The following is an 18250-nucleotide window of genomic DNA, read 5'->3' on the forward strand; positions in this document are numbered from 1 at the left end:
CTTCTTCTTCGTCCTCGTGCTCTGCCTTTCTTAAGTAAGTTGGCCTATCCTTCTTCCTTGTGATATTGTTGTCAATTGATTGTAATTAGAGAGTTGATTGGAATTAGCAATTGGAATACGAATTTTTGTTCATTAGAACTATGATTTGTGATTGAATGTATATAGGCTTTTGTTTTCAGTTTTTTGTTAGTTTTGAAATTAAATTTAAGATTATATAAAAATTAATTTACTGTTGGGCATTTTATGAATTTGTTAAAAATTTGCTTCCCTTGTTGTGATGATGGTGATTAATTTTATTGTTGGATAACTTGATTAGATATGATTGAGTTATATTGAATTTATAGGACAAAATAGATTGTTGGGATAAAATTTTTATATCAATTATTGTTGGGTAACTTGATTAAGTATAATTAAGTTATATGAGAACTTGAATGATAAAACTTTTTGTTTAAGTTGATTAATTGTGTTCTTTTTATTTAAGTTAATTAATGTTTGAATTAATTGTGTGCATTTTGTTTAAGTTGATTAATTGTGTTCTTTTTATTTAAGTTGATTAATGTTTGAATTAATTATGTGAATTTTGTTTAAGTTATTTAATGTTTGATTTAATTGTCTTCCTTTACAGATAAATGGCTTCTGATAGCAAGTCTGTTGATACCCCTCCATCAATTCTAGCTACAAATTCGACTGAGGTTCCGAGTACACAGAAAAAGCTAGAGCAGGAGTACAATAACATTCAACGAGGCCTAACGATAATGGAAGAGGTGACAAAAACAAGAGCTGCAGGAAAGAAAATTGATGTGCAATGGAACAAAAAAGGGCAAGCAATTAAATCCTCAAAATTCATAAGTTATATTGGGGTGGTGGCAAAGACTACTATGCCTATCACAGTAAAATTATGGCGTAAAGTAGATGAGGCCACAAAGGCTCTTATTTGGGATACTGTAGCAGTAATTTACATTTTACTAAGTATATTTTGGTATAAACTATTTTTAAAATTAATGCATCTGATATGTTGTTTATTTTATTTTGTAGTCAGGATTTGACATTGATGAGAGTAGGCAAGATTTTGTCCTACAAAAGGCTGGGAGGGCACTACGGTCTTTCAGATATTTTATCAAACAGAAATATTTGAAAGATCCTGATGCTTAATTTGTAGCTCGAGTTCCTCCCTTATTACAGCCTTTGGTAAAACAAGAGGATTGGGATGCTTTTGTTGCCTCACGGTGTGAGAAGGAATTCAAGGTATTAATGTTTCTTAAATTTCAAGTTTGGTGTTATTTATTGATTATATGTGTATGTACTAACAAAATTTTTGTTATTAACTCGTCAAGGAATTAAGTACACAAAATAAGGAGAGAGTAGTGAAGAACGAATATCCTTATAAAGCAAGGAGGTTGGGGTATGTAGGCATTGAGCAGAAACAATTAGAGGAGGAAGGACAAGAGGTTACCATATCCCGCCATAAGCTCTGGGCATTGGCACGCACTAATAAAGAAGGAATTATTGACAACCCCCGCGTGAAGGAGGTTACTGAAAAGATTGTAAGTATTATATTTATCTACTACTTAATAATTAATTATGAATATCCAAACTAAACATATTTACTCTACATAGGATTCCATCTCTCAGGAAGTCTCACAGGGCAACCTTCCTGAGGATGAGGATATCTTGGCTAGGGCGTTGGGAACTGCTGACCACCCTGGTCGTGTCAGGGGTGTTGGCTTCAGAGTCACGAAGAAGCAATATTTTGGCAAGATAAAAAAGTGAACATCAGCTTCTTTGTCTGAGGTCTAAGAGCTGAGAGAAGAGCAAGCCATTATGAAGCAGCAACTACTAGCCCAGGCAGCATTAATTGACATGTTGTTGAAAGGGCAAGTCCTTGGGAGGACTTTGGGTAAGATTAGCCCTAGTCAGAAAGATAGCTGCACAGTCCCTTCAGAAAAACTGCCTGAGGTAATATGTTTTACCTTATGAATTTGTCTAATTATTTTTATTTTAGAAACTGATTGTCATTGTTTGTTTAATTAGGGCGAGAACGATTGCAATTGTTTGGCAGACACTCCTGAACGCAGAGTGGTTGCAACAGGGCGTGTGTACAACATTCTACACAATCCATAATCATCCCCTCTCGCCCGACTGTGTTAGAGTTTCTCTACTTGTTGCCATCGACCCCAACTATCCATTGCCTGTTCCTACTGATGAGGCATAGACGGTAGGGGAAGTAGTAGGGAGCTTCGTTGCATGGCCTAGCCACCTTGTAATAGTGGTAACACCAAAGCCGGCAAAGGATCCATTGCCTCTAAAGAAAAAGGTATGGTTTAAATAATTATTTATAATTTTATAATATAATTATAAATATCTAACTTTTTTGTTGTGTAGCTGAAAGGGAAGAGCAAGCTAAAAGATAAGTCAGGCCATACCAAAGAGTCAGCCAGAGTTTCACAATATCCAGCAGCACTGGTGCTAACTGTAGAATACAAATACTGTGCCTCTCTTGAGACATATGCGATGGCTACGAGGATGGCTCATCAAGTTGCGATTGAGGATATCATTAGTTTTGATGATGGGCTGTATGGAAGACTGGGCTTGTTTGAAGTTGTTCGGGATAAAATTTTGAATGAAATTCTCAAGCATGAAATGGCCAATACTAGTCTGATGAGCTTCTACATGAGGTATTTCTTCGATAATGCTCAGTTAATTACTTAAATTATATATATGTATGTGTGCACGTGTGTGTATTAACCTGGTTTTTTTTACTTAAGCCACCTTTATACCTCATTTGTGATTCCTAGCAGCCTTGAGTCGAGATTCAAGCTGATTAATCCCCACGATGTCTCTGCCTATAATGGAATTACAAAGGAAGCTCTTGAAGATCAAGCAAGGCAGCTTTCAAATCAATTTAAGGATAGGGAAGCAAGCAATGATACTTTATTTCTTGCTCCTTACTGTCAAGGGTAAGCCACTTTCTAGCTACTTTTGGTATAAGTAAATATTTTTTATATTTACTTATTTGATAACACTTGTTATTTCTTATTAGGGGGCACTGGATGCTTATTGTGGTTAACCCTGTTGCTTAAAAAATTTGGTATCTTGATCCTCTTAACGGAAAACCAAGCAATAGGCCAGATATGGTAGAACTTTTTAATAAGTAAGTTGAATTTTTATTAATTGTTATTTTAATATCCATATATATTGAATTTCTAACATTTATTCTTTATTTCCTTCTTAGAGCTGTGGTCTTGTATCGAACTGCGACCAACAAGACCTTGTCCCCTAGCTTAAGGGTATTGGACTCTTGTGAGATATGGGTCACAGTTAAGGTAAACTTAATGGACTGAGTTTTTTATTAACAAACCGTGGCCTTTTAACTATTATTTTATTGATATGTAATTTTTTTTTTGCACAGTGTCCACTCCAGCCAGATCAGAGCAATGACTGTGGCTATTGCTTGATGAGATTCTTGAAGGACATTATCACCCATGCCCCTACCACATTACCTAACAAGGTATATATTAAATATAATGATACTTAAATTATAAATTTTAACAACTTTTATTAGATAGCTATTAACTTGAATTTGTTGTAACTCTTTGCATACAGTACTTCGAGGATGCCTACTGTATTCAGTATGCAGCTGCACATATAGAGGAAACCCTTGAAGAGGTAGCTCAGGCTGTGTTTAACATGTGGATAGCAGCAATGGTTAGGCCTAATTAGTTTTGGTGTACACATTTATTTTTTTGGTCAATTTTATATCTGAGGCCAATTAATTTTGAAATTTAAACTTGTAAAGTAGGTAAAGTTATAGATTTTTTTATGGCATCGGGTTTAGAGTATAGGTAGATATAAGATAAATTAAAGATATTTAGATTGTAATTTCAATATAAATAATGATTTAATTATTTTTTATTGTTGGCTAGCTGGTATATATATTTGATTGCTTTGTATTTATAGGGGGCTGCTTAAAAAGCAGCCCCCAACTTTTAAAAAAACACATCATAAATACTTGACGGTTATTTAGAAAGAAACGTCAAGTATAAGTTTACTTGACGGTTACTTCAAAATAACCGTCAAGTATGTACGAATACTTGACGGTTATTATGAAATAACCGTCAAGTATTTGGCACACAGAATTTGCAAAAGCATATTTGACGCTTATTACAAAATAACCGTCAAATATTACTAAATACTTGACGGTATTTAAAATAACCGTCAAGTATATTGCTGCAGTATATGCAAATGTTTAAGTGATTATTTGACGGTTATTTTGAAATAACCGTCAAGTAATCTCTAAAATATTTGACGGTTTTTAACCGTCAAATAAATATATGGCGCCTCATTACTTGACGGTTAAAAACCGTCAAATAATTTCTAAAATAACCATCAAGTAAGGAGGCATTTTGTAGTAGTGAACGACGCCTGGGATTTGTGTTCTTCCTCTTTGGCCAAGTCGTATCTTGGTGGTGCACAACTTATTCTTCCTCTATCCCCTATCTCGGTCTGGTATGAGTATTCTTTCCTCTTTGACTATCGATCATTTGCGTATGTGAGGATTATGTTTAGGTTGCTATGAAATTTGAATATTCCTCTCAATTTTTGTTTGATTTATGATTTATAAGGTAGTTGCTATTTAATCCAGTTGGAATTTGAAGATTAAGGTGTATTTTGATATGTAGTTTTATTTGAGTATTTATGATCATTATAAGAGGGAAAATATGGACATAGAATTGATTTTTCTGAACTGAAATTGACTCTTGATGAGAATTTGTTTTGCAAAGTATAATATTGCGTTGGTAACTGTCATGGAAGGAGATTTAAGGAACAAAGAGTTTAATTGATTTATTTGAAAATTTATGTTTATTAGATTTTTGTAAAATGATCTGAAAGAGAATTATATCCTAATAATTCAAATTATTGAGTTAAAATGATATGAGAAATTTGTATACTTCAATGATGATAAAAGAAATTTGTATACAGAAAATAAGTTTTTCAACTTATAATTTTTGTTCTTAAGAATTGTATTTTTATTATGTATTTTACATAAAAGACATATTCTTAATTCGTTCTCTATTTTCTCTTGTCTATGTTTGTTACTCAATTATCAAGGATAAATTATGCTATTATTTTCTAATACCACCTGTAATTAAATTAGTCTTTTGTTTCCTAATGCATATGTTTATAATTATCATTTTTATTTATTATTATTATTATTATTATTATTATTATTTGGGGATGTTATTTACTAGAAGAATTTTGATATTCAAATAGTAGAAGTGAACTTGCTCCTCAGTAGACCTATGGGACTTCTTGAGATAAGATGCATTTTGTTGTTCCAATTATGTTCCGGATTAATATAAATATTTAAGCATTTTATTTTGTTATAAAGTCATTCCACGAATCATATAAGCATGATTCTTAGTTAAATTATTTTGGTTTGTATATGTATATACTGTATCGAAGTAGAATTTTGAATGTTATTTGGATGTTCTCTTTGGCAAGTTATAGAGATTTCAGGAAGTCTAACTTATAGTAGAGACTCTTACAAAATTTCTACACCAAACTTAAATGGTTTTGTTCCTATTAATAATAGCTTAATATAAAATGGCAATTGCATGATAAAACTATAATTAATGTGTTAAATGTGTTAAAGTTTTAAGTTTATAGAATATGAGTTTTTTTTGTATCCCAACCAATCACGCTTTGAAAGTCTGGGGTATGACAAGTCTAATTTAGTTAAACCCAAAGTACCAAACTAAAACGAACCAATCAAAGACTAGATAAATTGGCAAAATCAAACTGATTCCAATCTTAAACTAGTTCAAATATGTTATTAACTTTATTTTTTAAGTATTTTCATAAATTTTTATTAATCATGGATGTCTTGTTATTAATATCCGAATAATCACTTATAAAATTTAAACATAACTTGTTCATACATTAAAAAAATATCAATATTTAAATAAGAGGAGTCAGACTACTCAACCTTATGGTTGTGACTTGTGAATTAAACCCAATAGCAAAGGGTCCAATTTTTTATGGCAAGTCAAATTTTAAAAATTAACAACTTTTTTTTTATGTATGAACAAGTTATATTTAAATATTTATAAATAATTATTTGAATATTAATAACAAAAAATCTAGAATATATGATAAAAGATGAAAATACTTGGACATCAAAGTTATAATATATATAATTTTTTGCATTATATATATATATATATATATTAAAGAGCTTGTTCGCTTATTTGTCACTTTTTTTTCGAGGAACCAATGGTTAAAGGCTTAAATCCTTACATGTAACCACGTTCCAAAGGATAAGTTTAAAAAAACAAAAACAAACAAACAGAGAGAGGGCGGCAAGTTATATTGGATTGAAGGACCTTGGGCCTTAGTAGTGCATTTTCAAAATGTTTTGGGTCTTAACAGCAATTAAGTTTATTTTGAGGGCCCTAAATGAAACTTTTCTAAAGAACTTCCTAATGTTAAGAAAAAGTGTGATAGTTAAATGCAAAAAAAAAAAAAAACTTTGAAGTCAATTATCAAGGACTCGAAAACCACTTTCTTGAGGCCTAACTTTGGTCTCTCAATATCCAATATTCATATTAACTTTAGCTTACATACGCACAGGAATCAAAGTTATACATCAAATTTGAAATGTTAAGGAATAAATCTACCCTATAACCTTTTGCAAAGGCTGTATAGCTTGACATATATGATATAGGTAAATATCTATATATGTAACTTGTGGGGAATGCAAATCTAAGTGGATGATATGGTTTACATATAAGAGACTCAAACCTTTTTAAATAAGGTTGAGGACTTAGATTTTGTGAATGAAAACCAATATATATATATATATATATATACACGCTAAAAAGGCTGCCACCAACCTTCTATAGATTAAAAGTTGACAATATTTCAATATAAACCACTAATTAAATGGTTATAGATGTGTTGTTGTTAGACTTGTATTATAGGTTGTAGACTGAAAGTCAAATCATTCCTTCTGCTAATTCCCATAGCAACCTTGTTGAGTATTCTGGCTTTGGAATTGATATCTCCCCAAATTTGACATAATGACTTTAGTACACTTCAATGTATATAGATGTGCCTATTGGATTTTTTATGGATTGAAATTTGGGGGGGGGGATCATTCTAAAAATATCTCATACAAGAAATCTAAATATAAAAAGTGTCATGAAATCATAAAAATATCTTGAAGTCACATGACCTATATCAAATTTATCAATTTATTATATTGAAATTGTCAATTGATGTTGGATATATAGTTGTTATAATGGAATTGTGCTCAATTAACAACTAAATAATTTTGGCCAAAAAAAAATGTAACAACTAAATAATACTACTTCCATCCCAAATTATAAGACAATATTAGAAGTATTTTGTTGTCCCAAAATATAAAATAATTTGACAAAAGTAATATTTCATTAATGATGTTTTTTTTAATCTTACCCTTCAAGTGAAAAAAAATAAAATGATCATAAATTTAAAGTTTTATTAAATGAAAGGGTATTTTTAAAAATTTATATTTTTGTTTTAATCATTATTGAGCTTTTCTGATATATGCATAATCTTATTTCAAATTGTTTTATTATTTGGAGTGGAGAGAGTAATAATTAACAATTATCCAATAATATAATTGACAACTTCAAAAACAAATATAGGATATATAATTAAAATTAATTTTATGATTTCATAGGAGTGTTTATATTTTTTGTGTGAGACTTTATAGTGATTTCTCAAAATGTTATCTACTTACCATTGATTTATGCACACATTATCTTCCCTACACTTTTCATCCACTTCACCCGTACCATAGTCTTGAATCATCAAATATATGATCTAATCACTTATATAATTGGTAACAATATTTTTATAAAAGACTAAAATATACAAAACCTCCGAAACTTTAATCAACTATTAGCTTTTGTATTTTGTAAATATTAAGTTAATCTAATGCACTATTAGCATTTTTTGGGGAACATTTACAAATAACACCCGCTCACCCACTCATATTACACACTCCTTTTTTATAGAAAGGAAATAGATCCATTTATCACAACCCATTTTGCAAGCTAATGGAGTTAAAATTTAAACTGGTCAACGATTGGATCATTCAGTCTAGCTTTTTAATCACTGCTTTCAATATATTCATTGCCTTCAAATTTAATAAAATTCAAAATGAAGAACCTTATTTAAGTCTCAAATCACTTTAATTATGCAAAGGACTATATTTTTGTTATGAGAGAAAAAAATTACCTTGATCCTTAAAAAATAGAAATTTAATAATGTTATACATGCAGTACTCCTTTAAAAAGTCCTAATTAAACCTCAACTATATTCCCAATAATCGGGGATTTTAGATTTCTCTTCACCAATCATCAAGAGAGTCAATAGAAATTTACACACTGATGATTGGAACTCACACCCTTGCAAAATATAAGCTACATCATTTTCACTTGGACAAACCCTCATTAACTAAAAGTAGTAAGCCTTCAAATGTAAATAATCTTAACTATAGGATATAATTGATGGCCAAAAGCTCATTATATATTAAAAGGTTTGAAAGCATCATTATTATTTATGAAGATATTAAATCAACGACGTACAATAAACGTTAAGCATGACAAGTGAAGCTATAGCTAGCACACAGAACAATGAATAAAGTCCACCAACTAACTTGTTTGCCGACAATCTGATATATCCTATGCATCTTACGTTCAATATAAACGACAAACCAGGTCTTGTGTTTGATCATCACATGAGATCTTGATCATCTTGTTGCTTCAGAATTTGTCACCTAATCCCAATCACACACCCAAATGATAGGTCCGAATGTTTTAGTTCAAGTGTTGCTTTCTTGTTTCATACTCAAAAATTGATGGTTCCTCCATACTTTAGTGGTCTCCCAACAAAAAAATAAAAAAATAAAATAAAATTGTTTAATGCTTATGACTGAGCCATCTTACCTCTAACTCTATTTGACAACCAAACCAACCTAAGTCCTAAACTATGTTAATAACAAACATTAATGCATATATGTTCATTGCTTATATCTTGTGTCATCTCACAATGTGACTGTTGATTACCATTATTAACTGTTTCCATGACTGATTTTCAGTTACTTCTGCTTCTCAATTCTATCACAGTCTTCATGCTTTGATCCACTAAATCTGAGATTAGCTTGCAAATATCACTCTGATTTGGACACCAATGTGGTTGGTCCTCCCGCGAGATTTCTTTTAGGTAAGAAGACGACAAAAACTTAGTCTTGAACAATTTCAATTTAATCTTGATTATTAAACTTGGTTTATTATTATCATATATATTAAAAACATGTTTCCAATTAAATGGAGTGAAATGAAATTAATTTTTTTTAATCAGAATAGTTGATAATATGGGATAGTAGATGGTTCTCATCAAAAAAATTAGTTTTGAACTCATTTTAAGTAATGTTTGGATTTTGGAGTGACAGGTTTAAATTTGACTTTTATATTTGAAATTTCACATTTAATTAAATTTTATGTATCTAAAATATTTTGCTGGATAATATAAAAAAATTTAAATTCAAATATGATAAAATGAGAGAGACATGAAATGAAAATGGAAAGAGAATGAGAAAGCTAGTATTCTAATATATTTTAAATCGCGAAGGGGCATAGGGGATTTAAAATTACAAAAAAAAATTCTAATAAAATATTAATTTGGATTTAAATCAAATGAAAATCAATAATCAATAAATTTTTATAAATCTAAATTATGAATTTAGTCTAAATTCAAATACAAATCGTCATATATTCAAATATTAATATTAATTTGATCTTGATTATTGAGTTTCACTTTGTATTAAAAACACATATCTGTAAATTGAGTGGAAATTAGGATTCAATTTTTTTTTATGACAATAGATGATAATGTCAGATTTTGGATCTTCATAGATTTTGGAGTGATATGACCCTTTTTTTTTAAAATTGAATATTTAGTATTTTGTCACAGTCAAATTATAATATCAGTCCAAATGAGATGGTACTCTCAATTCTTTTTATCCACAAAATTTAAACACACAACCTTACTCATGCAATATTTCACTTGACCTAATAACAACTACTAAATTATATTTGCCTTTTTTTTTTCAAATATTAACATATACTCCTTTTTAAAAAGTCATTTTGTAAAAATCTTACCTAATCTAAAATATAAAATATTAGATATTTTTATATTAATTTTTTAAATTATATCGCTACTTCATTTATTATTTTTTTAAAAATAAATTAAAATTTTTAATTATTATTATCAATACTCTTATATAGAGTATTTAATGAAGGTATAAATAAAAAAATGTGGACATTTTTAAAAATTTAAAATTTAAACTAACATTTTCATAAATTATTAATTAATTAATTATGACTTATATTGTAGTTTGAAAAGAGTAATTGATTACCATAAAAAAATTTATGAAAATTTGAAAGAGTAATTAACATTATAATTTAAGACGGTTTTTGATAAATGATGTGATAAGAATCGGAGAGGGGGAGGATGTGCTTGTGTGTGGCTTGATTTCACTTGGCTTGCATCACTTGATAATATAACTATGACTCATATTGTGTTTTGAAAAGAGTAATTGATTATCATAAAAAAATTTATAAAAATTTGAAAGAGTAATTAACATCATAATCTAAGATGATTTTTGATAAATGATGTGATAGGAATAGGGGAGGGGAGGATGTGCCTGTCTGCGGCTTGATTTCACATGGCTTGCCTCACCTGATAATAGAGAGCAACGCACAGAAGATTGTCCATTTCTTCAACAGCACATGGGTCAGAGTCTGAGTCATCACCAACACCATTTTCGTTCACTATCAATCATAATTATGACCCAAAACCCATGAATTAACTCAACAATTTCATGGTAATTTTCATTCCCTCTCCTCATTTTTTTTAAGTTGCATTTAGATTTTACTGTACTTCTTTTAATCATAAGACACCTCTAACTACTTTATAAGAATTAAAAAGAGATGATTAAATTATTAATTTTATTTAAAAATATAATAAAATTTTAATTTTACTTATATTTAATTTTTTTTAAAAAAGATTTGCATTATGTTCTCTGTCACAATTAATGAGTTCCCGTAATATTAAAAAAAATATAATACATGCTCCATCAAGTACTTTATATTAATTAAAGACTAAAAAACCCTTTTTAGGAGGCACCCTGTAATAAAGAACAAAGAGGAGAGTGTGTGTGTATCATCTTCCAAATTCAAGTGTCTGTGAGTTCCAATCCAAGAACAAAACCTCAGATTATTATAACGTAAATGCATTTTAAGTATCTGAAACATTACAAATATTGTGGGAACGTCTCTTTATGTACGACTTCAAATTACAGCTTGGCATTATTACATACACTGCAATGCCGATCAGATACAATAGTGTGTATGTTCATAGTCTGAGGGACAAGTCAAGTTGATGCTGTTCCTCTGTGACAGGCCTTGGAGAGAACTTTGGAATAATCCCAGAAGTTAAAGAAGATGATGATTCAGATTCTGTAGTCCAAGCATGGTTGGCTCTGAATAACAATAATGGAGGCTTCTGGAAACGTGGTGGTTGAAAACAAGAAGAAGAGGAGGAAGAAGAAGAAGAAGGCTTGCGAATCATGGAATGGGCCTGAATCCCAAGTGGTCTGTTATGGGAGAAGCCATGCAAAGGAAGAGAAGCCATACATGAATGATAATACCTTCGTCCAAAATCTGCAGAAACATGTGAAGCATAATCTCCAACGTTGTTGTTGTTGTTGTTGTTGTTGTTGTGTCCTCTTTTTGCCAGAGTTCTCTCACGCTTGTGCGCGTTTTGGTGTCCTCCTAGTGCCTGCGAGCAATAGAATTTTCTGTCACAGTAGTTGCAGGAGAAGATCCTGCCATGGGGAGATTCAGATTGTGAGGATTGATTAGAGAGAGTTAGATCCAACACAAGACGAGGAGGGGATGACGAAGATGAACTAGGTTGTGGGTGATGCTGCTGTTGATCCTCTGTTTCTGTCTGTTTCTGGGTCTTGTCTGTTGTTTGGCTATCCATTATTGAAGAAATAGTCTCTGCAAAATCAGCTCATGTACGATGATGATGATGGTAGAGTTTGGAAGCTGAACAGCAAGAAAGATGAAGAATTGTGAGAGATGGATGTGATAATAGTAAATGCAGTAAATGCTCTGTGCTATGATTTGTGAAGTAGATATCATTATTCTGCATTTTCAAGGTCTTTTTATAGCAACGCCTAAGAGCGTCATTGTCAGCATCTAATGTCTTTGATCAAGTACGCTCATCGTTAAGGCTCTGTTTGGTATTGATTCCACCAAGTTTTTTTTTTTTTTTTCTTTTCTCCAAGACGAAACCCCCAAAAAACAAAACAGATAAAAGTTCAGTTTTTATATACATATACATATATATATATATATATTTGTTATGAGGGTTTTTTCTTATATGGCTATTTGATTAGATCAACTTTAAATATTTTCAGATTTAATTGAAAATAGTTCTTTAAAAAATGTCATTTTATATTTATACAGGTTCAACCTTAAGATTTCATATTTAAACGCTAATATACAACCCCTCCCACTCTGACTGACAATCTAACATAGGTAGTAAGGGAATTTTCTGTTGTCCTGAAATTTGGTATGAGTTATCATTCTAATTTTTTAATAGACCAAAATACTCCTAATTTTCAATTCTTTGTCTTGGTATTCTAGGAAATTTGAATAACGCTTCAAGTTTAAAAATTTGTAAAATACCAACACTCAAAAAGAAGGAGAATTACTTTGAACTCCCCACAATAAATTTAAATATTACTCAAACTTAACAAAGAAAAATGATAATTAAGTAATTATCATTTCCATTTATTAAATTGTGATAAATATATCTGTGAAACTTGTAGGTAATTTTTTTTAAAAAAAAAATACAAGGCTAGCGCACAACCGTTATATGTTTGTGGGCGTGCGCAAGCGCATGTAAATCACCTGCGTAGTATATATCATATGGCATCAAATGTATGTCATATGGCATCAACACGTGGTTATTATAATTGCACCGACAAATTCAGTACAATTTGCATATACACATTGTTTTCCATCTTTATTGGAGAAAATGTAATGAATGATTTATTAACAATCTTCTTGGTTTTTTTTTTTTTTACCATTTGTATTGTTTGCATATGAAAAATGATGGAAAAATCTCCCCCCCCCCAAAAAAAAAAAAATTCTTTGATGAGCAAAGACGTTGCCAAATGCCAATAGCAAGCAAACACTTATTCACCAACAGTAGTAATTTAGTTGACTGAAAAGGACTCAATTTCTTCTAGCAAGGCCAAAATGATATGTTATCAATCATCAAGCCAACAGAGATTGATCCGCTTAATAAAAATCAAATAAAAATCAATGTGGTTCATGACTCATAAGATCATAAATTTAAATTTCACTATGAATATAAAATTATTGTTGGCAAGCAAGTACCTTGTGCATTCTTTAAGCTCAAAGAGATATATCTTGACTCTAAAAAGCTTCAACGACCTAATTCATTTAAACTTTTATTTATAAAAAAAAATCAAATGTTATATACTCCATTCGTTCAAAAATATAAAGCATTTTTTTGAAGAATTGAATGTTTAAAAATGTATAGTATTTTTAGTCTTTCGAAATGTAATCATTACCTTGTTTTTCAAAAGTATTCCTATTGATAAATGACTTTATATTTATTATAGGGTATTTAATGGAGGTAAATATAAAAAGATAGGGTTAATTTAAAAATAAGTAATTATTTTATTAGAGGTGAGATTCAATTAAAAAATATATTATATTTTTAAACGGGAAAAGTATTTATATATCAAAAGATATCCTTATTTTTCTCTCTCTGAAAATATTATATTTGCAAGCTCTATCTCTCTATTTTCTCTCCTTTTTTTTTTCATAGTGGGAGTTACAAGGGTGCTTAAAACTTAAAAAACGGGTGTCTACATATATACTCCCTCCTTTTAAAAATATAAAGCATTTTTAATTGAATCTCACCTTTCAATAAAGTAGTTACCTACTTTCAAACTAACAATATCTTTATATATAAATATATATCCCTATTAAATACTTTACAATAAATATAAAGTCATAATTAATAGGGATACTTTTAAGAAAAAGACAATAATTATACCTTAAAAGATTAAAAATGTTTTATATTTTTAAACATCTAACTTTTTAAAAAATGCTCTATATCTTTTAAACGAAGAGAGTATATATAAAACTTAAAAAAAATTGAGCACTATCATATAGGCATAGTGATCCAATTATTGATGAGGAACACAACTAATTGACATTGAATTGGCCAATGTAATTTATTTGTAAGGTGCAAGCCACCAAACCGTAATTCCAATAGTAATAAGGAGATGAGTTGAGTCGAATTTAATTAAGTGCTTACTTTTGGTGTACCAATCAAAGAATCTACGAGGAACAACAATGTACGACTTTTGATAGCCGCATACTTTAATTTTTCCTTCCTCTCACTTTATGTTTGTCTTTTACATTTCAAATTATTTTAGTTTTCGGTCACACGTCTTTTCCTTGTATGTTCCATGTCTTTAATTTATCACACCCTATAGCTCCTACATTCGTCAAATTGTCTACTTTTTCACCAATAGGCTTGTCTTATGGTTCTCACTTTGGTCCTCTTTTTTTAAGATAGTTTTTTTTTAATAGTTTTTTTAATGAAAAAGCATTACTTTAATTCTTACATTTTATTCAAATTTTATTATAAATTCTTAATTTTATTTTATATTTCAGGTCCATACACTCTACTATACTACTGATCCGGCTACATTTTTAAAGAGATATTGATGTAATACAAATAATATTAATAATGCTGACATGTTAATTAACATTATTTATTTGGTACTTACATGTTAAGCTATAAAATTTTTAATAAGAAATAATTTAAAAAGAAAAGCTTATGCATGAAATTTGTGTGTTTTGTTGATCATTTAAAAAGTCCATGTTAGCCTTGCTATTTCATCTTATGTAGCCTTTTTTGAATATTTACTTATTAAAAAATGTCATGTCAGTATCAACTTGACACGTAAATATAAAATTAATAATGTTAATTGATATATTAACATTATTAATATTGTTTGTACTACATTAACATCTCTTTAAAAATGTAAGACCTAATGTTGCAAATAGAGAAAAATGTAGGAACTTGGAGCATGGAAAATAAAGTATGAGGAGCTACACTAAAAATTAAATAAGATGTAGGGACCAAAAATAACATTTTTTTCATTTTTAATATATAAGGCCACAAGCAAAACCGTAGGAACAAAATAAAAATTTAGATTATTTTTTTCAATAATCTTTGCTATTACAAGATTATTTTGCTAATTGTTTAATGCATAATTTTTTTAAATAAATTCTATTAAAGGTAATTCTTAAAAAAACTTTGAATTTAGATGTGGGGAGATTCGGATTTAGAGTTGAATTTGATTTGATTTAAATTCAAATACATTTTTTATCATAATTCTTTTATAATTTCATATTAATTATTTTATTTGATGTCCATTTCTTTCTATTTTCATTTTCCATCTCCCTCCTTCATTGTCTTTGAATTTGAAAATTTGTTATACTGTTTAAATAAAGAAATTTAAATGTATAAATTTTAGATGAGATTTTAAATTTAAAATCCAAATTCAAATAAACTAATTCAAACACTACATAAAAGTAAAACTTTAATTGAACTCATTAATATATGTGAAGTTGTTAACAACTACTGATAGTAAGGATCAGAAAGAATACTATTAGGTTACCAATTTTTTTTAACCTTAAGCTATTGGTGGATTAAATTACAATTATCTTCAACTTCAAAGTAAAGTTAGTTAATTACTTAGATATATGTTCTGGTGGAATTTCCTTTTTTTTGGCCAAAGGTTGGGGGCAAGCTAGCTTGAGATGCCAACTAATTTTTTTTCTAATAGTGTTGGCTATAATTATACAAACTCTCTCTCTCTCTCTCTCTCTCTCTCTCTCTCTGAGATATCATTTATAAATTACTTTTAATATTTTTTAACATAATAAAAAAAATTTAAACTTATTAATTTTGACTAAAATTTAGATAAATTTTTTACTTGGCCCATATTAAATACTCCTACATCATGTATATTAGTCAACTTCTACAAATATAATTTGGCCTACTTTATAAGTCATTATTTAATGAAATTGTTTTGTTTTAAATTAAAATTTTTAAATTATCCTTAAAATTAGAAGAGAGAAAGACAAAAAATAATATTATTTATTTGTTTGCTTTTTTCCTTTTGGATTATATTTAAAATTTTATTTACTTTTATTCTTTATATTTTTATTGTATTGATATTAATGAGATTAATAAAAATGACTTATAAATATAACTGAAGAGAGTAAACGTTAAAAAAAGTTTTTAAAACTTTCCTATGTCAACATTAAATATGAGTAAGGTGAAAAACTTGCAATAAATAATCAATATACTACCTTATCAAGGAGATCACAAAATCTCTCTTTCAATTGCTTTATAAATATGACTATAGTTTAGAGTGATTAATATTGCAATTTTTTTTTAATGGTTATTACTTTTTCCTCATGTTAGATCACAAACTTCAATGATTCCGTGGTGACGAAGAATAAATAATCCTTTGACTTGTGTTTCAGATTAACTCTAATAAATAATCCCTTGATAATTCTGAAAATTATATTATAAAAAAGTTTTTAAAAATAAAAAGTGAGAATAAAAATCTAAATCTACTATTTCATTTTCTTTTTCTTTTGTCTCTCTCTCCAAATAACCAAATAGGGTCCCTCCAATTGTTTTTATATAATCTTGTTAACAAATGTTTTTAGATTAAGAAAATTAGTAAAATAGTTAAAATTTGTTGAATTAAATTTTTTCCCGAAATTATTCAAAATTACCCTCAATCAAATTAAAGCTATTTCTTAAACTAATAGTAAAAAACTGAAAAGACGAGTATTTTTTTTTGAAGATGAATCATAAATTAAACTTTATAGAAGACCGTATATTAAGAAGCAATAGGTAGAGTTTTATAAATAAAAATAAAAGGAAGACATTATCTACACTCAATTTTGTGAATATAAAAAATGATAATAAAATCTTTTTAAATTATGTAAATAATAATTTGATCTCTTAAAATGCTATAATAGCAATGAACCCTTCAAATTATGTAAATGACAATTGGATCTTTCGAAATGCTATAATAGCAATAAAGTTTCTAGGACTTCTATGTTATTAACCTTTTTAGGAAAAAAATTATTTTACCCTTATTGAAAATAATAAGAGCCAATCACAACTTTTATTTAAAAAATTACAACTTTTTTTTCTGTAAATCACAAAAATTAAATAAAAAATTACAATTTATCAAATGTAATTTCTGTTATTAAAAAATAAGCTTCAATTATAAATTTTGTTCTATAAATCACAAAAATTTAACAAAAAATCATAATTTATTAAGTGTAACTTCTATTATTAAAAATAAGTTTTTAAAATAACAAACACCATTTATAATTTTTGTTTAAATAATCACAATTTTTTTTCAAAAATAACAAGAATTAAATAGGAAATTATAATTTGTCAACAAGAGTAAAATAATTTTTTCCTAAAAAATTTATTGACAAGTAAAGAGGTTTCTAAGAATTTTATTGATATTATGACATTTGATGTATCAACTTATTATTTATATAATTCAGAGGGATTTGTTGTCATTTTCCCAATATAAAATGTACGGTTGACTGGCCACTTTTTATTTTTATTTTTTATTGAATAGCCACTTTTAAACATAACCCACATGCTATAGAATGATTAGAAGTGGCCACCTTCATTATGATGTAAGAATGACGGGTATAAATATAATAGATATTATATATACACCTCAATGTATTATATACTCTCTCCAATTCTCATCCCTAATTTTAAGTCACGATTTTTAGGATAGTGGTCTCCTTAATTGTAAGATACTTTACAAAGTTTTAAGAGTAACTTAATATTTTCCCCCTAGAATGCTCCTGAAAAATGATTAAAATGACATAACCAGATTCTTAATAAAGAAGCAAAATTGGAAAGATGTAATATATATATATTTGTTATCCAAAATATCTTCACAATCACAACCGCAAGATTAATGCCTTAAAAAATTAGAGAGTTATTTAAGAAATTGTTCCTTTTC

The 18250-nt window shown here is 28.6% G+C and overlaps 1 protein-coding gene across 1 annotated transcript; it reads right to left on the reverse strand.

Moving 5' to 3' along the window:
- Positions 1-11248: 11248 nt before the first annotated feature.
- On the reverse strand, positions 11249-12224 carry LOC129287570 (zinc finger protein 1-like). Its single transcript, XM_054923775.1, has one exon. The coding sequence runs from the start codon at positions 12094-12096 to the stop codon at positions 11464-11466; it is 633 nt and encodes a 210-aa protein (XP_054779750.1). The 5' UTR covers positions 12097-12224; the 3' UTR covers positions 11249-11463.
- Positions 12225-18250: the final 6026 nt, after the last annotated feature.

Source organism: Prosopis cineraria, unplaced genomic scaffold (assembly GCF_029017545.1).
Source record: "Prosopis cineraria cultivar Desert tree isolate PC_DT_omini unplaced genomic scaffold, ASM2901754v1 PC12, whole genome shotgun sequence".
In the NCBI taxonomy this organism is placed as follows: domain Eukaryota; kingdom Viridiplantae; phylum Streptophyta; class Magnoliopsida; order Fabales; family Fabaceae; genus Prosopis; species Prosopis cineraria.